The 23917-nt window shown below is 41.3% G+C and overlaps 1 protein-coding gene across 13 annotated transcripts in view; it reads left to right on the top strand.

The window, feature by feature from the left end:
* The first annotated feature begins 9145 nt into the window (after nt 1–9145).
* LRRFIP1 (LRR binding FLII interacting protein 1) overlaps nt 9146–23917 on the top strand; it is a 119492-nt gene continuing 104720 nt past the window's right edge. For 5 of the 13 annotated variants that reach the window (XM_073646668.1, XM_073646664.1, XM_073646667.1 and 2 more), the window contains exon 1: nt 9159–9868. In XM_073646668.1, the coding sequence (XP_073502769.1) occupies nt 9779–9868 (90 nt within the window). In that variant the 5' untranslated portion in view covers nt 9159–9778. Of the gene's footprint in view, nt 9869–23917 lie in introns of all 13 variants that reach the window. The other 8 variants (XM_073646672.1, XM_073646665.1, XM_073646676.1 and 5 more) reach the window with 7 other exon arrangements.

Raw genomic sequence — 23917 nt, 5'->3', positions numbered from 1 at the left:
TTCATGGTAAAATAGCTGCTAGGAAACCACTGCTAAGGACAGGCAACAATCAGAAGAGACTTGTTTGGGCTAAAGAACACAAGGAATGGACATTAGACCAGTGGAAATCTGTGCTTTGGTCTGATGAGTCCAAACTTGAGATCTTTGGTTCCGACCACCGTGTCTTTGTGCGACGCAGAAAAGGTGAACGGATGGACTCTTCATGCCTGGTTTCCACCGTGAAGCATGGAGGAGGAGGTGTGATAGTGTGGGGGTGCTTTGCTGGTGACACTGTTGGGGATTTATTCAAAATTGAAGGCATACTGAACCAGCATGGCTACCACAGCATCTTGCAGCGGCATGCTATTCCATCCGGTTTGCGTTTAGTTGGACTATCATTTATTTTTCAACAGGACAATGACCCCAAACACACCTCCAGGCTGTGTAAGGGCTATTTGACCAAGAAGGAGAGTGATGGGGTGCTACGCTAGATGACCTGGCCTCCACAGTCACCAGACCTGAACCCAATCGAGATGGTTTGGGGTGAGCTGGACCGCAGAGTGAAGGCAAAAGGGCCAACAAGTGCTAAGCATCTCTGGGAACTCCTTCAAGATTGTTGGAAGACCATTTCCGGTGACTACCTCTTGAAGCTCGTCAATAGAATGCCAGGAGTGTGCAAAGCAGTCATCAAAGCAAAAGGTGGCTACTTTGAAGAACCTAGAATATAAGACCTATTTTCAGTTGTTTCACACTTTTTTGTTAAGTAAATAATTCCACATGTGTTAATTCATAGTTTTGATGCCTTCAGTGTGAATGTACAATTTTCATAGTCATGAAAATACAGAAAAATCTTTAAATGAGAAGGTGTGTCCAAACTTTTGGTCTGTACTGTATATCCCTGATGGGCTCCCTCTCTGGTCTGAGGTGGTAGGGTGGAAGTGTGTGAATGTGTGAGGGCCTCTTGTGGAGAAGTCCATCCATGCACCCCTCTGTGTTCTGTAGCACTAGTGCGTAGCAGGGCGCCACATAACGACCGCTCCACCATACCGCTGCACGACCAGCCCTACCCCCACCTACTGTATCCTTACCCATCCCTTGTAGACTGTGAGCCCTCGCGGGCAGGGTCCTCTCTCCTCCTGTACCAGTCACTGACTCGTTTTGTTCAAGATTATTGTAAGTGTATTTGCTATGTATACCCCTTTTCACATGTAAAGCGTCATGGAATAAATTACACTATAATAATAATAATTTGGGATCTTTAAGTAATTAATTCTTTATACAGGCACTTTATATATGAATGGATGACATCTACTGGTATGCAGTTTTGTTTATCTGCAAGAAAGTCTCTATGATTGCACTACTGGCACTTTAAAGTTTACATTTGATTCAGATATCACCATACCTTTTTAAGTTCATTATACTTTGCTGATAGTTCTATTTACCTGTGTGGCTGTCTTGTCTGTAGTTATTATATTGCGATACAATTCAGCTTTACTGTGGATCTCTCTGCATTTGGAGGTTTCTTGTTCCTACTTTTAATCTTATTGTTGTTATTTTTTTTAATGAAGTATGTATTAATAAAATAGATTTTTAATGAGCTAGAGTCTGTTATCTGGTAGCATAAGATTAGGCTACATTGGATGGAGTAGATACTAGTATAAAAGCTGCATTTTTTCTCTGCATTTTTTTTTTTATACAGAAAAACTGATGCGTTAACAGTTAAAAAAAAAAAGTTATTGTTTTCATGAACACTTGTGCCCACTGTGTGTTGAAAGACACTGTTGAACTGTGAGTTTTTAGTGCTTTTTCTTCCCTATAGGCTTTTATAGAAAGCCTGAAAAAACGCAATTGCATTTTTAAGTGCAGAATCCCAGCATTTGTTAAATAAAAATTTAACTGTAAGTCTGCACCAAAATGCATAAAAAAAAAGCGAAAACACAGTAAAAACACAATAATCAGAGCAGATTTCTATTGTGTATTTTGATACAGTCATCTGCAGAAAAAAACGCAGCATAAAAAAGCATGGCCTAAGACGGCTTTTTCTTGCTAGTAAAGTTAGATACGTCATCACAAAAGAAATAACACGCTCCTGAAATTATTTGTTCTCAAACAGTTGCCCTTCCTATTTATTTGTTGACATTGTGATGTGTCTGTAATTAGTTAGGGCTTAGGCCTCATTCACATGTCCATATTTAGGCTGTGTGCCCACTATGGGTTTTGTTAAGCAATTCCGCTGCAGAAACGCGTAAAAAACGCTTGGTAGAAGGCCTGCCATGTTCCCCAATGATAATCCGCATGTGCTGTGCACATGCTGTGGAAATTTTCGCTGCGGATTATCATTGCTGAAAAATCCACAGCACTACCAATTATTTTGCGGAATCGCAGCGTTTTCGCCGCCATTGACTTGCATTGGAACGCTTGGATTACGCATCACTGCATCTGTACATGCAGAATCCAAGCGTTTCAATGTGCGGATGGTACCCAGGTTTGGAGAAGAGGAGACTCTCCTCCGGACCAGGGTACCATAGAACCTGTGAAAAAAAGAATAAAATAAAAAATAAATATTACACTTACCTTCTGATGGCCCCTGGTGTGCTTGTCTTCACTTGCCGGCAACTCGCGGTAAACTAGAAGGACCTGCGGTGACGTCATTTAGTCATGTGACGGGTCACGCGACCGCTGACATCGGCAGGTCCTTTAATCTACCGCAAGCTGCCGGCAATCCAAGACAAGGACACCGGGGGCCATCAGAAGGTAAGTATATATTTATTTTTTATTTTTTACCATTCTTTCGGTCACACTATATAAATCCATGCCGTTTGCATGGATTTATATAGTGTGACCAAGTTGACAAGCACTTTCCAAGTGATGCTAAAATCGCTTGGAAAGCACTTGACAGCCCGCATGCGGAAATACATGTGAAGAACGCTTCACATCCGCATGTCCCTGGCAGGAAAAACGCATGTACAATCCGCATGTACAATCCGCATGCGTTTTTTCTGCCAGGGAGATGCAGAAACGCTCAGGAAAAATCCGGAGCATTTCTGCATAGTGGGCACATAGCCAAAAACACGTACGGGAAAAAAATGGTACCGGTGTCATCAGTGTTTTGGATCAGTGTGTCATCAGTGTAGTGTGTGTTTGTTTTTCCTATCAGTGATTTTCACAGATGGATAAAGATATAAATAAAATGACAAATCTTCTATACTTTGCATTGTTAAATATATACAGCACATGGACTGTACATTGACGCCATTCATGTGCTGTAGGTTTTTTTTTACGAATCCATAGATTTGTATTGGCCCTTTTCAGCCATGCTGCCAAAAAAAACAAAACAGACATGTCTCTGTGAGGCTTGCACTGACACATAGTCCATGAAAAAAAACATGTACATGTGAATAGCACCACAGATTATAATAGGCACGTGCTGTATACGTGAAAATAAAAACGGTTACAACACATACATGCAACGTGGATGTCTGAATGAGGCCTTACATGTATATTCTGTCCTCACAAGCAGGAGAATTACTAATGATCAAAAGCTTATTAGAAGTCCTGCTCCTGCAATTATTTAAATTGTTGCTAATTGGAATAATTGCATAGTGTTTGATAATTGTCATACAGTGTAATGCAATGTTACATGGCAGAAGTGTGCGGACCCTTCATGTGTCGGCCGCATGCATCCCTAAAGCCTTCCTTACACATTAGACGACCATCTGCTGAACTCCCCGATATCGATGGGTTCTGCTAACTGTCTAATGATTATGGGGGCCCCCGACTCTCCCCAAAAGATGACATTGGGGAAGATATGGATCTGCTATGTCTGATTTCACATTGCTAATCCTTTTGTTCTCAAAGAGATAAGCCACTGCCAGAGATGTCTGGCAATGTCTCTCTCAAAGAGGACACTTTTTATTTCACAATTGCAGAAATTCTGCAATTAATAATGCAACTGCGATTTTGAATGCATTTTTTTACCATCTACATAGAGTTCTATAGAGTAAAAAAAAAGCACCAAAAAACTCCCTGTACTACAGTGACTTTTAAACGCACAGTGAATTTCAAAGAATTATTACTGTACAAGATACAATTTAATGCAAAAGTGATGATCCTTTATTGTGAATAAGGGTATGTGCACACGTTCAGGAATTGAAGCAGAAATGAACTGAGACTTTTTGCCTCTCCCTGACAGAAAAAAAATGCAATGCGATTTACATGCGTTTTTGACGAGTTTTTACATGCGTTATTTGAAGCGCAGAAACACATAAAGACCGCATCGTGTGAACTGAGCCTCACACTCAATTCACAGTGATGTGTACCTGAATATCTCAGTAGGAAATTATCTTCAGTGACAATCTCAGCAACAGACGTTTCAACACTCCTGAGTCTTTATCATAAACATCGCTATAAATCAATGGCTTAATATAGTGAGTAAATGTGCCATATATGCACATAAATATATATATTTACATAGCTACAATATTTACATATAATCAGATGTCATTGGAGATACATGTGCATCTCACTAAATTAGAATATCATCAAAAAGTTAATTTATTTCAGTTCAATACAAAAAGCGAAACTCCTATATTATATAGAGTCATTACAAACATAGTGATCTATTTCAAGTGTTTATTTCTGTTAATGTTGATGATTATGGCTTACAGCCAATGAAAACACAAAAGTCATTATCTCAGTAAATTACAATACTTTATAACAGCTTGAAAAATGTTTTTAAAATCCAAAATGTTATCCTACTGAACTGTATGTTCAGTAAATGCACTCAATACTTGGTCGGGGCTCCTTTTGCATCAATTACTGCATCAATGTGGCGGTGCATGGAGGCGATCAGCCTGTGGCACTGCTGAGGTGTTATGGAAGCCCAGGTTGCTTTGATAGCAGCCTTCAGCTCGTCTGCATTGTTGGGTCTGGTGTCTCATCTTCCTCTTGACAATACCCCATAGATTTTCTATGGGGTTAAGGTCAGGCGAGTTTGCTCGCCAATCAAGCACAATGATACTGTGGTTTTTAAACCAGGTATTGGTACTTTTGGCAGTGTGGACAGGTGCCAAGTCCTGCAGGAGAATGAAATTTCCATCTCCAAAAAGCATGTCGGCAGAGGGAAGCATGAAATGCTCTAAAATTTCCTGGTAGACGGCTGCGCTGACTTTGGTCTTGATAAAACACAGTGGACCTACACCAGCAGATGACATGGCTCCCCAAACCATCCCTGCTTGTGGAAACTTCACACTAGACCTCAAGCAGCTTGGATTGTGGCCTCTCCACTCTTCCTCCAGACTCTGGGACCTTGATTTCCAAATGAAATGCAAAATTTACTTTGCATTTACTTAGTGTCAATGACTGCCTTCTGGACATCTGTCAAGCCCTAGTCCAAAACTGTTCTAAGCCTGAATATGGCAAGAACCACTCAACTAGTCAATCTCTATGATGAAATTGGTTCTTAAAAGAATCATTCCAGGAAAGGAAGACCAATAATTACCTTTGCTGCAGAGGATAAGTTCATCGGCCTCAATAAAACACAAATGACAGCATGTCAGATAACAGCCCTCATAAATGATTGACAGAAATCAAGTAGCTAATACAGCTCAACATAAACTGTCTAGAGTAGACTATGAAAAGCAGGCCTTTATGGTCAAATTGCTGCAGAGAAGTCATTGCTGAGGACCTCGAAGAGACCTGCTTGGGGCAAGCGACACAAGGACTGGACATTAGATCACTGAAAATCTGTACTGTGGTCTGATGAGTCAAAATTTGAGATTTTGTGATGTGTTTGTGAAATGTAGAAAAAGTAAGCAGATGGTCTCTACATGTGTAGTTCCCACTGTGAAGCATGTAGGAGGAGGTGTGTAGGAGTGGGGTGTTTTGCTTGTGATGCTGTTGGTGATTTATTCCAAATTCATGGCATATTTACCCAGCATAGCTACAACAGCATTCTTCAGCATCATGCCATCCTATCTGGTTTGCTCTTAGTGGGTCCATAATTTGTGTTGCATCATGACAATGACCCAAAACACATCTCCAGGCTATATAAGTGCCAAGAACGGGAGGGATAGAGAATGCGACAGATGACATGGCCTCCACAATTGCCCGACCATAACCCAATTGAGATGGTTTGGGGTGCGTTGGACAGCAGAGTGAAGGTAAAGGGCTCAATAATTGGGATCAGCAGGAAGAGACTAGCTCTACTGGACTGGATCATACATTGTGTTCGTGCAAGTGCCACTTCTTTTTATCCTTTCCTATCCCTAGGTTGGAATTGATATATATTTATCTGTTTTTAACGGTATTAACTATGTAACCTCTGGGAACCCCTAGAAGACTGCTGGGCAGCCATTACAGGTAAGTACCTTAATCTATAATGTGCACAGTCCAGTAAAAGCAAAGAAAACCATTACATCAACATGTGCGTCCAAACTTTTGACTGGTAACCTATATATACATAGACAGTATACAGAACGGCTCCAAACTTATATACAAATTTGGAGCTAGTCAGATGAATCCCTGATGGTATTGCAAGATGGATAAGTATTTGCCTTTATTTCTTAGCACTGAAGACAGCATGAAATAAACAATGTTGAGAACTGTAGATGCAGTGGTCAGCCAAGGAAACCTAGTACAGCAGATACGAGATACATCATGCTTACTTCCCTTCAAAATCGGAAGATGTCCAGCAGTGGCATCAGCTTAGATCTGGAAGCAACCAGTGGGATCCAACTATATCCACTACTGTTCTAAGAAGTATGGCCACAAGTGGTCTTCATGGAAGAATTGCAATTAAAAAACAAACCTTAAACATCAAAACAAGGCCAGATGACTGGGTTATGCAAATAAACTAGTGAACTGGGGTGCAGAAAAATGTCAGCAGGTGCTTTGGACTGATGAGTCAAAATGTGAAATATTTGGCTGTAAGGCTGTGTGCCCATGATGCGTTTTTTAAGCGTTTCCGCAGCGGCAAAAATGCTGCAGAAACGCTTAAAAAAAACACATGGTAGAAGGCCTGCCATGGTCCCCAATGATAATCTGCATGTGCTGTGCACATGCTGCAGAAATTTCCACTGCAGATTATCATTGCGGAAAAAAACGCAGCACTACCAATTATTTTGCGGAAGCGCTGCGTTTTCGCCGCCATTGACTTGCATTGGAACGCATGGATTCTGCATCACTGTATATGTAGATGCGCATTCCATGCGTTCCAATGTGCGGATGGTACCCGAGTGTGGAGGAGAGGAGACTCTCCTTCGGACCCGGGTACCATAGTACCTGTAAAAAAAAGAATAAAATAAAAAATACATATGTTATATTTACCTTCCGACGGCCCCCGCTGCGCTCGTCCTCCCATGCCGAAAGATCGCGGTGGACTGAAGGACCTGCGCTGACGTCATAGTCATGTGACGGGTCGCGCAATGCTGACGTCGGCAGGTCCTTCAGTGTACCGCGATCTGCCGGCAGCCAGGACGGAGCGAAGCAAGACTGCGGGGGCCATCGGAAGGTAAGTATAGATTTATTTTTTTAATTTTTAACCATTCTTTGGGGTCACACTATATAAATCCATGCCGGTTGCATGGATTTATATAGTGTGACCAAGTTGACAAGCACTTTCCAAGGGATGCTAAAATCGCTTGGAAAGTGTTTGTCAACCCGCATGCGGAAATGCATGTGAAGAACGCTTCACATCCGCATGTCCCTGGCAGGAAAAACGCATGTACAATCCGCATGCACAATCCGCATGCATTTTTTCTGCCAGGGGAGATGCAGAAACGCTCAAGAAAAAATCCGGAGCATTTCTGCATCATAGGCACAGAGCCTAAAGGCCCCGTCACACTTAGCGATGCTACAGCGATCCCGACAACGATACGACCTGTCAGGGATCGTTGCTGCGTCGCTATGTGGTCGCTGGTGAGATGTCAAACAGTCCAATCTTCCCAACGACGCAGCAACGATGCGGCGACCCGTAGCGACCTGTATAATGATGCACGCCTATGTATTTCTGTGTCTGAGTCGTTAACAAGGTCGTTGGTAAGGTGTCAAACACACCGATGCATGCTACCCAGCGGGGCTTCAACGATCAAAGAAATGTCCAGACCATTCCAACACGACCAGCGATCTCACAGCAAGGGCCTGGTCGCTGCTAAGTGTCAAACGTAGCGAGATCGCTACTGAGGTCGCTGTTGCGTCACAAAACTTGTGACTCAACAGCGATCTCGCTAGCGATCTCGCTTAGTGTGATGGGGGCTTAACAGTAGGCAGATTGTTTGTCAAAGGGCTGGAAAGCAGTGCAATAATTAGTGTCTGAAGACAACAGTAAGGTATGGTGGAGGGTCCTTGCAAGTTTGGGGCTGCATTTCAGCAAATGGAGTTGGGGATTTGGTCAGTATTAAAGGTGTCCTCAATGCTGAGAAATAGAGGGTGATAATGATACATCTGAAAATGCCATCAAGAAGGTGTCTGATCGGCTCTACATCTATTCTGTAGCTGGACAACGAATCCAAACATACAGCCAATGTCATTAAGAACTGTCTCCAGCATAAACAAAAACAAAAAGAGACCTGGACGTGATGATACCAGCCCCACAGAGCCCTGATCTCAACATTGAATCTATCCGGGATTACATGAAGAGACAGAAGAATTTATGAAATTCTACATCCATGGAAGATCTGTGGTTAGTTCTCCCAGATGTCTGGAACAACCTCCCTGCATAGTTGCTTTGCAAACTGTGTGCAAGCGTACCTAGAAGAATTAATGCGGTTTTGAAAATAAAGTGTGGTCTCCACAAATATTGATTTGATTTAGATTTCTCTTTTGTAAAATAAACTATTAACACTTTTATTTATTTGAAACATTCTTACTTTGCAGCATTTTTCCACAACCACATATATATTACACATTATATTTTGATAAGATATGTTAATGTCCTGTTGTATTACTATATTGTAATGTATGTTCAACAGGGATCATGCGAGTCTGAATTTGGTTTGTAAACCAAGAGGACCAAACACCAGTGATCAAGGAGCTTCAAGGTCTCTGCACACATCCCTGTGGATACATACAGTAGATAAAAAAACTAATAAATCAATGAGCTGCCCAATGGATAAAGTCAGATTGTGTGCATTGTGTATCAGTCCTCCCCCTGCACTGTCCTTCATCCACTCCCTCTGATGTCAGCTGCAGAGCTTAGGGGGAGAGGAGAGAGATGAGGAGGTGAGAGAAAGAGGAGGGAGAGAAAGGAGGGGAGTACCCTGCAGAGAGGAAGAACATCTGACCCATTTCCTTTTACAATCTCGAAACAGTAGCTTGAGAGGGATAATGTAACAAGAGTGGGCTTATATTTGGTGTAATTAGGAGACATGACAGGCAGGTATCTGCATACAGAGCTGAGCAAACCCTAATCAGCATCCGCAGGATCAGTGGAGGACACACTGAGGCAAGGACAAGAGAGGCAGGGGCACATGTATCCAGGCAGTAAGTACACTGTATGATGACACACGCATTGCTGTAAGTAGCGGTAATTCCATTAGGACATATGCTGGGATTCCACATTCTAGAGAAAATTCAGCGGGATACGCTGACGCATACACAGCCTGCAGGTAAAAGCATTAGAAGATAGGAAAAATAGACATCACAAGGTGGGGAGATTGTTAGGGGGAGGCCAGCAGGACCATCTGCAATGCTACCACTACTGTAGTGGACAGCTCTCTGAAGCTTCACCTGGAGGAGGCTGCATGTGGAATTTGGATTGATACCTTCTACTTTTTCCAACGCTGATACCTCAAAGAGAAAAATGGGTACCCAGGGCCCTGGTAGGAAAAGACACCCCAACAGGGAAAAACTGTCTGCCGAAGACAATGCTTTAAACCAGATCGCTCGAGAGGTGAGTGAAGGCTGTTATGGATACTTTCGGAGAGTATATTGATTTGATAATGGTAGGTGTATAAACACTTGGCTATGTTGTACAATGCGCTTGTGTGATAATGATGATCTAGCCAATACAACGATTTATGGGTACAGACTGCAATTAATTCTTGTTAGAATTTAACATAATGTATAAAATATGGCGGGGGCAGACATCATTGGTGCAAACTGTGCGGCCGCATGGGGGCCCAAGAGGTAAGGGGGCCCATTTCTGCCTCCAAACCAGGTGCAATTTTGCATTTTTAGGCGCTCTTGGGTTGCAAAGGGCCCATATATTGTTCTTGCACAGAGGCCCTTTTCTGTCTGCGTCCGCCAGTGATATATGGCATAGGGATATCAGAAACATACATGCACGTCCTTGGCAAATATGAGGTTAAAACCGTATACAAGGAATAAGTGAGCCCCTGGAGAGGTCTCTCCTTTCTTTCCCTGTCACATATCCAAAGCCAGGGTCTCTCAGCTGTCGTGTCACCTGGCGCTGCTGTCAGGGACTGAGATGCCCTAAGCCTTCTGTCCCCGATAATAAAGCCAAGTTACCATTTGTTTGCTTATTGATTCCGCAATCATCTCTAGTTTCAACAATAGGGTGTGAGAAAAGAAAGTCCAAGATCAACTCTTACAAAGTTGCTTTAACCAGAGAAATTGTTATGAAAAAAAAAAAAAATTACCAACAAAGTTTTCTGAACCATGATGGCTATGTGACTGGTACATATCATAAATAATATATATTCTAAAATATTGTTCAATTATCCAGGAGCATTGCTCCAGGGCCACAACCTCTCCTTGCTTGTCATGCACTATATATAAATATGTATTAATAGTTAGACTGCGGATCAAAACTGTAATCTAGTGTAGAGACCTAGGTTTTATAGTGGGTCGCCCAAAGTCCTTCCTGCTGAGACATAGCCTAAAATAGCCTGCTCTGGAAAGCAGCTCTGGGTTAGGGCAGATGGCACATGAGCATCTCTCTATAAAGTCTGATCTGTATCATCAATCTGATTTAGTAGATCTGACAACTTAACTAACTACAGTTGAGACTTATACAGCTGCTACAGCATGGAATTAAGACTATGATCCAGTGTTATTCCATCCCGCAGCAGTATTTTTGTGTGCCGTTCTATTTTTTTTTTCCTGGGTGAGCATTTTCTGGTTGCTCTAGGCTGCACATATATCCTGCACCGACTTGGTAAAAATTAAAATATACAATGTGGATTCAATAAAACTACAATCAGAACTTCGTCCCATTTTCCTGTAATATTTAGAGTCCAGGGATAGGAGGTATTTCCTGTCTCCAGTAATTCTAGCTTGTCATACACCAGGATTATGCTAGCTTACTATTTTTGGATATAAAGGAGTTTATTCTTCTAATGTGCTGATGTAAATCTACTACGTGTTAGAAGGAACATTGACCCACACTCATCAATCAGTTTATGCTAGTTTTTAGAATAAAAGTCAAAAATTGTCCCAAATACTCGCACTTTGGATGGAAAGTTGCATACTGTTAAACTTCTTTAATACATCTGTGTTACACAAAGTTTTAAAGTTATCACTTATTGATAGAATAGGGGATAACTTACTGATTGCTGGGGTGGAAAGACCACTGGGAAGCACAGCAATCCGGAAAATGAGGCATCTGTATGTCACCTATCAAACATGAAACGTGAACAGCACACGGACGGCATTGGGGAACTATCCGTTTTTTTCACAAGCTCATAGACTTGCTTTGGGGAGTTTGATCCAGGACTTGGGTTTAAAATCAGACATGCTTCCATGTTTTGGTAAGGACCACTTAGTCTGCAAAAGCACAAAAGATATGTGAACAGACCTATAGACGATAATAGGTACAAATTCTAGGAGTGAAAAACATGGATAGAACACGTACAGGAAAAACTGAAGCCTGAATGAGCCCTTACAGTTTATTTCAGAGAGTAATATTAAATGCATATAGATGTCAAGCTGTATGTGCAGCTATTTTACCTGCCCTTGTTTAGGTCATTTTGCTAACACTGTATATGATGTGTCCTATAGTCGCTGTATCTAATCTTATCTGTCTGTATTACATAGGTCCCTGTCTTCATGTACCACGTTCATACTGGGACGTTCCTATGTGGTTTAATCAATCTATTGGATTCACAATAAGGGCTGGAACTTGTTAGACTCTTTTTCCAAGCATCCATATTCATGAATGCAGTATATTAAGAGAAATGTATGGATTTATAATTTTACATGGGTTTAGGGATTTTCACTATAATCGAAACTTCCAGTATAAAGCCTCATGCACACAACACATCTGTGCGTAGAGAGACTGTACAGTGAATCCATACTACAAAGTCGTAAGCATTTCTTGTACCACAAGACGGTGCATGTAGACAGTGCCATCTAATGGAAATATTGGGCAGCACGGTGGCTCAGTAGTTAGCACTGCCGACTTGCAGCGCTGGGGTCCTGGATTCAAATTCCACCAAGGACAACATCTGCATGGAGTTTGTATGTTCTTCCCGTGTTTGTGTGGGTTTCCTCCGGGTTCTCTGGTTTCCTCCCACACTCCAAAGACATACTGATAGGGAATCTAGATTGTGAGCCCCAATGGGGACAGTGCTGATAATGTCTGTGAAGCGCTGTGAAATTAATGGCACTATATAAGTGAGTAAAATAAAAAATAAATAAATATTCTTCCCTAGAAGTTTTTAAGGGACAATATCTCCAAAAGTTCAGCCTCTAATGGAGACTGACAACTTTTTAAGAAAAAAAATACCATATAAATATGATAATAATAGTGCCTCTACAGACACTGTATTAGGGATTAAAACTTATTCATGCCCAAAATACTCTTGTGTATATGGGCCAGAATTGTGCAAAGTGATCAATGCAAATGTGGAAAATAAAACATCTTCGCCAGAAGGACTAAAAAGTAGGGCACCAAGTAAATTAAAGCTCCTATCCCAATATGCAGTAGGTGTAAGAATCATAATATTAGCAAATACCTTTAATTAGAAATGTAGTATAGTTCTTCTGATTCGCTATGTCACTTACCCCATGTGCAGGGCATTGCTGTAGCTTAGGTATCCATGGTTACGACCACTCATATAGTGACAGTTAGTGGTTAGTGGTCGTAACCATGGATAGCTAAGATCCTGCACTGCCCTGCACATGCGGTAAGTAAAATAGCTTATCAGAAGAACTATACTACATTTCTAATTTGCTAATATTATTATTACATCTACTATATATTGGGATAGGATCTTGGAGATGGGACTAATCCTTTAACTAAGTAAAATTTGTACTGTAAACCAGAAGGCCACTTTAAATTCACCTCGATTTGACCTATGTATATACAGTATAACAACATGTCACTATGTATTTTGGGTTTGGCATGAATTATAATCCTCTTATATTGAAACATTAACCTTACAATAGTTATTATCTGTAATACATTGATATAAAGCTAACAAAGTGTTACAAAAGTCATATTGCATAAGGACATAATTTATACTTTTTACATTATCCCAACAGAACAGTGACAGTTACTTGTTCTCCAACTGTTGAGGATTTAAAAATGACCATACGCATTAGATGAACACCAGCCGAACTTCCTAATTTCGGTAGGATGGACTTGCATGTAATTTGTGGTAGCGGCTTTTCCCCCTGTACTTAGAATGCATGCGCTCACAGCCGTCCGGGCCTATGTACAATCAGAGGGAGAGGAGCAATATTATTGGTGCGGGCCCATGTTAAAAGCTTTTCTAGTACTTGCCCTTCTGTAGTTGCTGGAAAGCCACTGAATCTGATACAACATCATGCACTAGTACAGCTTGCACTGGCCATTTATGCGGTGATTACGGTAGGCTTCAGTCCCGCCAGCTTGAAGACCTCTTGGACTAATAAGGTAAATGAACAGAGGCTGGACATTGAGCTATGCATGGTATGTACTGATAGGGACAGCTGGGCCTCACTCAGTGTGTCCCCAATGACTAAGCAGGAACACAAGGCTCACTGCTAACATATAGTTTTATAATGTATATATTGTACAGAAAGGTTTACATTTTCATCACTTACATCCAATATTAATGCAACATAGTAATTTTACAAATAAAAACAAGAAAACAGTTCTCCCAATCCAATATTTCTCTCTTTTGTTATTTGCTAGTCTACAGTTACATGTGTTGAACAAATTGCAGTCTCCTTCCGCAGCAGAGACTGGCAGTAAATGCTATCCCAAAACTTTCAAGAATCTGCATTCCTATCATTGGTGAGGTCTATGACAATGGCAGCAGTACATAAAGTTCCTAACATGCATGGAAACAAACGAATTTGTTTAAGAATAAGCAATTGTAATGGTTTCAAGAAATCCACAGACCATTGCTCTTTCTTAAAGTACCCACATACATGAGATAGCGTCTCTCCCAACCTCCCTCTACACATGTATCACTTATAATCTTTACAAATCATTATGTTGTCGGTCTGATTTTTGAATAAATTGTACAGAAAAAATAAAAATTCAGCTTAGTGACCCTCCCTGGCGGCTTATTTCCCCTTAGAACAAAAGAATTGGCTGTTTAAATGAAAACTGCCCAGTCCTTCTCTCCGAGACATCATATTCTGGGTGACGCCCATACACATTAGGTTGCCAGATGGTTCTGCCAAACGCTGCAAGTTTGGGCGATTTTAGTCTATTGGCCTTTAGGGTAGTCAGTTTTCCATTTTATGTCACATACAGATCATGTAGTGAATTTGCCCGATGGTGGAAGAAAGCAAGTGAGTACAACTTAAAGGGAACCTGTCACCAGGTGTTTCCCATATAGAGTAGGGCCAGCACCGGTCAGCCCTATGTGACAGCATTCTAGAATGCTGCATATAAGTCCCCAATGCGATCTCCATAAAATAGAAAAAGAGCTTTTACTATACTCACCTACAGGGCAATGCAGTCCGATGGGTGCCTCATCTCTTCTTGCATCATGTGCATGATACGTTCTACGTCACCCACACGGAGTCCTCCATCACGCTCCTGCGCAGGCACGGTTCTCGGCCCTGCCGAGGGCAGAGCAAAGTACTGTAGTGCGCGTGTGCTGGCGCTCTTTGGCCTTTCCCGGCACATGCCTATTACCGTACTGTATATAACTTTTTTCTTAAATCACTTTATTTCCTAGTGTTACGTATTATTGTACGATACCTTATTATTACTTTCCTCATGGCTATGCATTTTTTGTGATGAGGACCTGGCGATGGCCATATCCCAATGTACTATCCATGTCATGATTAGGTTAACGTGCTGTTGCACACTGTATATACAGATACACTGGGGGTGGGGTGAACAGGGGAAAATCAAGCCCATGACATATGGCACATGATTGGGTGCATTGCTTAAAGCGAATCATCAAGTTTTTGCTACCCCATCTGAGAGTAGCATAATGTAAAGGCAGAGACCCTGATTCTGGAGATGTGTCACTTACTGGTCTCCTTGATGCAATCACTATTTTATCTGCTGTAGACCTAACAGTTCTCTGAATGCTGAGCTCTGTATAACCCCGCCCACACAACTGATTGGCAGCTTTCTTTGTACACTGTGCATAGGCAAAAAGCTCCAAGTCAGTGGTGAGATTATACAGAGCTCATGAATATGGAGGACTACATGACAGCAGGTTTACTAGTCCTCTAGTGATAATCTCCTGCTGATAAAACTGTGATTTTATCAAAACTACACTAAGCAGCCGAGTAAGTGACACATCGCTGGGATCAGGGTTTCTGTCTCTACATTATGCTGTGCTCAGATCTGGTAACACTGTGGCAGATTTCCTTGAAAAAAAGAGGAGAAAGCATCACATGGCGAGAATGGCAGCTCAATTAGGATATGAATAATAAGACACATTAAAATTTACAAAACATTAGGAAATATTAAGATTTGTATAGATTCTCTATATTAGCCAGTTATCTCTATCTTCCAGGATATAAAATAATTCTAATAAGTATGGACCATACTACAGCATTTCCCTGTGTGACAGCCATAATACTCTTGTGTATAAGAGGACAATTCAGTCCAGTTTAGAGTTACCCATGCTAGTCACATAGTTCTATTTAAGTGCCAGGAGGCATTTCCAGAGAGGTGATAGTGAGTTGCACCATGCACACACTAAGCACAAAAGTCCAAAGGGCTAAAGATTTCCCTTTAATAAAGTTAGTAAATTGAGAACTTATTTTATCTGTGACTTTTAGAACTTTTTTTTCCATTGCATTTCTAAGATATTTTGCAAGCAAAAGCCGTATAAGTTTTCTATATTTTCTCATCTGTATTAGCTGCCATGTTTTGAGTGTGTATGGTAATCCACAAATAGAGAAATGTATCATTCCCTGTTTGACCGTTGTTTGGACTCTTTTAGATCAACAAATTTATTATAATTTGCACCAGAAATTGGCTTACCTTATAGCACAAATATACAACTGCCCATGAATAGGTTTGCCTTACTGGCGCTCAGACGGATTATTTCCAGTGTGCATCTGTAATAAATTATCAAGCTTTATATTATTAAGACTGGTGTATAAAATGCTGGTTCTAATAATTTTTTCCAGAATCCCTACAGTTTCATACAACAGAGCCATAGATAATCTCTTTGGCATACGATGGAGCGTAGCAGTGTCTGTATGGGCATACATACTTCTGTTATTTATTTACTTACTTATATAGCGGCATTAATTGCACAGCGCTTTACAGACATTATCATCACTGTCCCCATTGGGGCTCACAATCTACATTCCCTATCAGTATGTCTTTGTAGTGTGGGAGGAAACCGGAGAACCCGGAGGAAACCTACGCAAACACGGGGAGAACATACAAACTCCTTGCAGATGTTGTCCTTGGTGGGATTTGAACCCAGGACCCCAGAGCTGCAAAGTAACAGTGCTAACCACTGAGCCACCGTGCTATACAATGCATATATAGATATCTACACTCCCAAATATCACAAGGGCCTCTTTCAGACGTATATGATTCCTCTCGTATGTAAAAAATACAACCGTTGTTCATCAGTGTTTTGGATCCGAGTTTCCTCAGTGTTTGGTCAGTTTTTGACCTCAGTGTTTCTTCTGTGATTTTTCAGTGATGAGAAGGTAAAAAAAAATGCAATGCTTCTCCTACCCATTACAACGTCAGCACATGCATTGCACATGGTTGTCGAGTGCTGTCCTTAATTTTCACTGACCCATAGACTTATGTGGGTAATTTAGATCCATGACTTAGATCAAACATGAACGCCTCCGTGATTTTTTGTGGACAGCTCAGTCCGCAAAAAAACATGGACATGTGAACAGCCCCGTAGACTATAATGAGAACGTGTTCTGTCCTTGAAAAACACAGAACACGTACTTGACTCAATGATGTCTGAATGAGGCCTTACGTGTATATTACTGCAAGCCGTTCTTATTGTGCGCAAATTAGAAGAAATCCTTAAATAATTATACCTTTTTAGCTCAAAATATACTTGCATAAACAAGTCTGAAATAATATATAAATGTTTTAGAAGATACTTTTTATAGTTACAAGTCATTGTAAGCAGCCAAAAATGAAAATCTTGTATTTTACCTCTTTCCTAAAAATGAAGAAAAGGGAGATTGGAAGGAGAGAAGAAAAATGTAATTATTCATAAACATCATTTCACTTTTCTTTCTAATCCTACCAGGAAAGGTATATTACCCATTTGTATACAATATTAGCCATTATTAGACAGTAGTTATTATGTAGTGAAGACTGCATTTATCATATAGTTATAATTATCAGTATTGATCCAAAAATGCAAATCTTTTCATTTGCCTCTTTCCTAAAAATGAGAAAAAGAGGAACAGGGAGGAGAGAAAAAGAAAAATGTAATTATTCCGACATATTGTTTCACTTTTCTTTCTAATTCTACCAGAAAGGCCGTATTATCCATTTGTGTACATTAGTTATTAGCCGCTAATATACAATGGATACGGAAAGTATTCAGACCCCTTTAAATTTTTTACTCTTTGCTTCTTTGCAGCCATTTGGTAAATTCTAAAAATTTAATTTTTTTTCTCATTAAAGTACACTCTGCACCCCATCTTGACTGAAAAAAACAGAAATGTAGAAATTTTTGCAAATTTATTAAAAAACAAAAACTGAAATATCACATGGTCATAAGTATTCAGACCCTTTGCTCAGTATTGAGTAGAAGCACACCTTTTGAGCTAGTACAGCCATGAGTCGTCTTGGGAATGATGAAACAAGTTTTCACACCTGGATTTGGGGATCCTCTGCCATTCTTCCTTGCAGATCCTCTCCAGTTCCGTCAGGTTGGATGGTGAACGTTGGTGGACAGCCAGTTTCAGGTTTCTCCAGGGATGCTCAATTGGGTTTAGGTCAGGGCTCTGGTTGGGCCAGTAAAGAATGGTCACAGAGTTGTTCTGAAGCCACTCCTTTGTTATTTTAGCTGTGTGCTTAGGGTCATTGTCTTGTTGGAAGATGAACCTTCAGCCAAGTCTGAGGTCCAGAGCACTCTGGAAGAGGTTTTCATCCAGGATATCTCTGTACTTGGCTGCATCCATGTTTCCTTCAATTGCAACCAGTCGTCCTATCCCTGCAGCTGAAAAACACCCCCATAGCATGATGCTGCCACCACCATGTTTCACTGTTGGGATTGTATTGGGCAGGTGATGAGCAGTGCCTGGTTTTCTCCACACATACCGCTTAGAATTATCACCGAAAAGTTCTATCTTCGTCTCATCAGACCAGAGAATCTTATTTCTCATAGTTTGGGAGTCCTTCACGTGTTTTTGAGCAAACTCTATGCGGGTTTTTATATGTCTTGTAATGAGGAGAGGCTTCCATTGGGCCACTCTGCCATAAGGGCCCGACTGGTGGAGGGCTGTAGTGATATTGACTTTGTAGAACTTTCTCCCATCTCACTACTGCATCTCTAGAGTTCAGCCACAGTGATCTTGGGGTTCTTCTTTACCTCTCTCACCAAGGCTCTTCTCCCGCGATTGCTCATTTGGCTGGATGGCCTGGTCTAGGAAAACTTCTGGTGGTCCCAAACTTCTTCCATTTTAAGGATTATGGAGGCCACTGTGCTCTTAGGAACCTTGAGTAATGCAGAAATTCTTTTGTAACCTTAGCCAGATCTGTGCCTTGCCACAATTGTCTCTGAGCTCCTTGGGCAGTTCCTTTGAGCTCATGATTCTCATTTGGTCTGACATGCACTGTGAGCTGTGAGGTCTTATATAGACAGGTGTGTGCCTTTCCAAATCAAGTCCTATCAGTTTAATTAAACACAGTTGGACTCCAATTAAGGAGTAGAACCATCTCAAGGGGATTCACAAGGAAATGGACAGCATGTGACTTAAATATGAGTGTCTGAGCAAAGGGTCTGAATACTTATGACCATGTGATATTTCAGTTTTTCTTTTTTAATAAATTTGCAAAAATGTCTACATTTCTGTTTTTTTCAGTCAAGATGGGGTGCAGAGGGTCCATTAATACCCACTGTATTCTTCTGCAGAAAAGTCTGCTTTCATCATATTTTCTATTCATTTATCTAACACAGGTTAGATCAATTGTGTATAATTGCTAAAGCCAAATATGCCTCTGGATGAAACACAAAAGCACAAAATCATGGGTTAAGGGTACATTTTGTTACTATTTTTTTTGGTTTTGATCTAAAAGAAACACTGTGCCTGAAACTTTACTGTAAAAGGAATAATTCTAAGAATATCAAATTCTTCCTCCCAGTCCAAATCTCATCTTTGATTTACAAGTTGAAGTTTCCTAAAAACAAAAATAAAACCAACACTAGTTACATAGTTTTCTTCTGTTGTTTTTCTGCATTACCAAAAAAAGAACAAAAGAATGACATAAAAAGTCAAAACGCCAAATAATAAAAGTTGGGCTTGTTTAGCTTAGAAAAAAGGCGTCTCAAAGGGGATCTCATTTATATGTATAAATATACAGTACAGACCAAAAGTTTGGACACACCTTCTCATTTAAAGATTTTTCTCTATTTTCCTGACTATGAAAATTGTACATTCACACTGAAGGCATCAAAACTATGAATTAACACATGTGGAATTATATACTTAACAAAAAAGTGTGAAACAACTGAAAATATGTCTTATATTCTAGGTTCTTCAAAGTAGCCACCTTTTGCTTTGATGACTGCTTTGCACCCTCTTGGCATTCTCATGATGAGCTTCAAGAGGTAGTCACCGGAAATGGTTTTCACTTCACAGGTGTGCCCTCTCAGGTTTAATAAGTGGGATTTCTTGCCTTATAAATGGGGTTGGGACCATCAGTTGTGTTGTGCAGAAGTCAGGTGGATACACAGCTGATAGTCCTACTGAATAGACTATTAGAATTTGTATTATGGCAAGAAAAAAGCAGCTAAGTAAAGAAAAATGAGTGGCCATCATTACTTTAAGAAATTAAGGTCAGTCAGTCCGAAAAATTGGGAAAACTTTGAAAGTGTCCCCAAGTGCAGTTGCAAAAACCATCAAGCGCTACAAAGAAACTGGCTCACATGAGGACCGCCCCAGGAAAGGAAGACCAAGAGTCACCTCTGCTTCTGAGGATAAGTTTATCCAAGTCACCAGCCTCAGAAATCGCAGGTTAACAGCAGCTCACATTAGAGACCAGGTCAATGCCACACAGAGTTCTAGCAGCAGACACATCTCTACAACAACTGTTAAGAGGAGACTTTGTGCAACAGGCCTTCATGGTAAAATAGCTGCTAGGAAACCACTGCTAAGGACAGGCAACAAGCAGAAGAAACTTGTTTGGGCTAAAGAACACAAGGAATGGACATTAGACCAGTGGAAATCTGTGCTTTGGTCTGATGAGTCCAAATTTGAGATCTTTGGTTATAACCACCGTGTCTTTGTGCGACGCAGAGAAGGTGAATGGATGGACTCTACATGCCTGGTTCCCACCGTGAAGCATGGAGGAGGAGGTGTAATGGTGTGGGGGTGCTTTGCTGGTGACACTGTTGGGGATTTATTCAAAATTGAAGGCATACTGAACCAGCATGGATGCAACAGCATCTTGCAGCGGCATGCTATTCCATCCGGTTTGCGTTTAATTGGACCATCATTTATTTTTCAACAGGACAATGAACCCAAACACACCACCAGGCTGTGTAAGGGCTATTTGACCAAGAAGGAGAGTGATGGGGTGCTGCCCCAGATGACCTGGCCTCCACAGTCACCAGACCTGAACCCAATCGAGATGGTTTGGGATGAGCTGGACCGCAGAGTGAAGGCAAAAGGGCCAGCAAGTGCTAAGCATCTCTGGGAACTCCTTCAAGATTGTTGGAAGACCATTTCTGGTGACTACCTCTTGAAGCTCATCAAGAGAATGCCAAGAGTGTGCAAAGCAGTCATCAAAGCTAAAGGTGGCTACTTTGAAGAACCTAGAATATAAGACATATTTTCAGTTGTTTCACACTTTTTTGTTAACTATATAATTCCACATGTGTTAATTCATAGTTTTGATGCCTCCAGTGTGAATGTGCAATTTTCATAGTCATGAAAATGCAGAAAAATCTTTAAATGAGAAGGTGTGTCCAAACTTTTGGTCTGTACTGTATGTGTGGTCAGTACAAAGGACTAGTACTTATTCCTTCCAAAGACCATACTAAGGACCAGGGGGCACTCATTATGGGTGGAAGAAAGGAGATTCCGGCAGCTAAATAGGAAAGGGTTCTTTACAGTTAGAGCAGTCAGACTGTGGAATGCCGACCACAAGAGGTAGTGATGGCCGACACTATAACAGCTTTCAAAAAAGGGCTGGATGATTTCCTCGATTGTGGGTTATAGACAAATTAGAGGTAATATGTATAATTTGGAGAGGAAGGTTGAACTTGGTGGACCTTCGTCTTTATTCAATCAATGTAACTATCTATAATAGATGTTCTGTGACAAAGTCCTGGCCACTTAATTTTGCATAAAAATGCAAACTAAGTTTAAAGGGGGTCTGTCAATCCAAAAACTCAAATTGAACTTTTTAGACATTCATATAGGAACTTAAGCCCCTATAAAATCAGGCCTGTATTGTACATTTTACTAATTTAGTTTTATATAAAAACTGTTTTATTAAATTATGTAAACGAGGGGACTTTGGTACATCATTGGCGTGGCCAAGGAATCAATGCACCATTCTGCCCCTTCAACTACCATCCTCGGCACCTACCCTTATGGCGCGATTGACAGCACTCGATTTTGTGTGCTTCCGGATCTAAATCCCTAGTCTTGCATGCACTGACACTGCAGTGTTAGTGTGTGTGTAGGTGCATTCTCACCTCTCCCCTGTCAGTGTGTGCTCGTGCTCTCATCTCTCTCTCTCCTTTCAGCATCGGCCACCCAATGCTGATTCTGTGTGCTGGAAGTGGCCACCACCCACAGGAGATTAGAGTGCTCACACACTGACACTGCAGGAGCCAAGAACTTGCATACAAAGTGTCAATGTGTGCACATTCTCACTTCCCTCTCCTCTCAGCATGGCTTACCCACTGGTTTATGATCCTCTATGCAGCGAGTGGCAGCTACGTACAGAAGAGGAATGAGAACGCACCTGTTTGCGGTGACACTGTGCTTTCGGCTCCTTCAGTGTCAGTGTGCAGGGCTAGGGATTTAGATCAAGCAGCGCTCCAAAGCAAGTGGCGACAATCATTGTAAAGGGAGGTATGAAGGATAGTAATTGAGGGGGGCAGAACGATGCATTGAGCCCTTGGTCTGTCATGCTAGGTATGGGGAGAACCCATTGTATAACGACAGGAAAAGGGGAGGGAGCCCTACAACTAGGGAAAGGGAGAGTGGAGACCCCTAAACAGATCTAACGACAAACTCTGACTCCTATATAGACCCTAAATAGGTTCTGCCCCTATCGCTGAGCATGATACCTGGCGCTATCTGACCCTAAGGCTAGGCCCTAAGTACGGAGCAGCAGGGGTGAGCACTAAGTCAGCCCCACTACAAGGTAAAGTACACACAGGGGAAACAAACAAGGGAATACACTTAGCCACTGGAGAAAGAACGGCAACAATCCATGAAGGAACTCCAAGGTAATTCTAGTCGGCTACTAGAATCCCAGGCCTGAATAGGTATAACACACTATCACCAGCAACTATCTGAGGATCTGAGTGTAATTAAGGACATAGCAAGGAAGTGCTGATTAACTGCAGAAAGGTCCTAAAGGGAAAGGTATAATCCCCAAGCAAGGTGAGGGTCACCACTGGGTCCTAAAGAGAGAGGAATAATAAAAGGATCAGGGAGATGTTTGTAAGGCCAAACGCACCAACTTTCTACAGCCGGACACCGTATGACTGTTTGTTAACCCCGACTTACCCGTGACATGGTCGTGCTAAAAGGTGCACCAGTACCCCCTCATTTACCATATCCAATAAAACTGATTTTATATAAAATGAAATGAATAATATATACAATACAAGTCTGATTTTTATAGTGATTAAGTCCCCTATATGAATGTCTAAGTAGATCAATTTGAGTTTTGGGGATGACAGACTTCCTTTAATCAAATGTCCAAAAATTTGGTGAGGACAAGGTTGGCATCCTTAAATCCAAGAACCCAAGCCCATGAGTTAGATCTGTTCCCAGCAGTTAGCGGAGCCTTACTGTACATTCACACATCCGTTTCCATTTACTTATTTACAATTGAATTATTATTTTGTTTTATCCGCGTGGAATCTGTTTTGTTTCCACTTTGAATCAGATTATTTTTCTCACCAGGTTTAAAAACTGAAAAAGGTAGATTATGGCAGGACCTGAGACCCTCACTGATCGCTCGTAATCTTCCAATACATGCTGCAACCCTGCTATTCCTCTGTTCCCGGTGTCGGTGCGGGGCGGATGTGCTCAGTTGTGGACCTACGCAACACAGCTCCCTCAACTGAATAATGGCCAGGACTGGGTACTGCACATCCGCCCACTATTCAAATTAATATGGGGCGGATGTGCAGTAGATGGCCACAGCCACAATGTAGTTGATGGAGCT

This window comes from Phyllobates terribilis, unplaced genomic scaffold, assembly GCF_046119375.1.
Source record: "Phyllobates terribilis strain yellow unplaced genomic scaffold, ASM4611937v1 Scaffold_9__5_contigs__length_417890890, whole genome shotgun sequence".
NCBI lineage: Eukaryota > Metazoa > Chordata > Amphibia > Anura > Dendrobatidae > Phyllobates > Phyllobates terribilis.
Note: the sequence above shows the minus strand (reverse complement) of the source record. Positions and strands in the feature narration are given on the sequence as shown.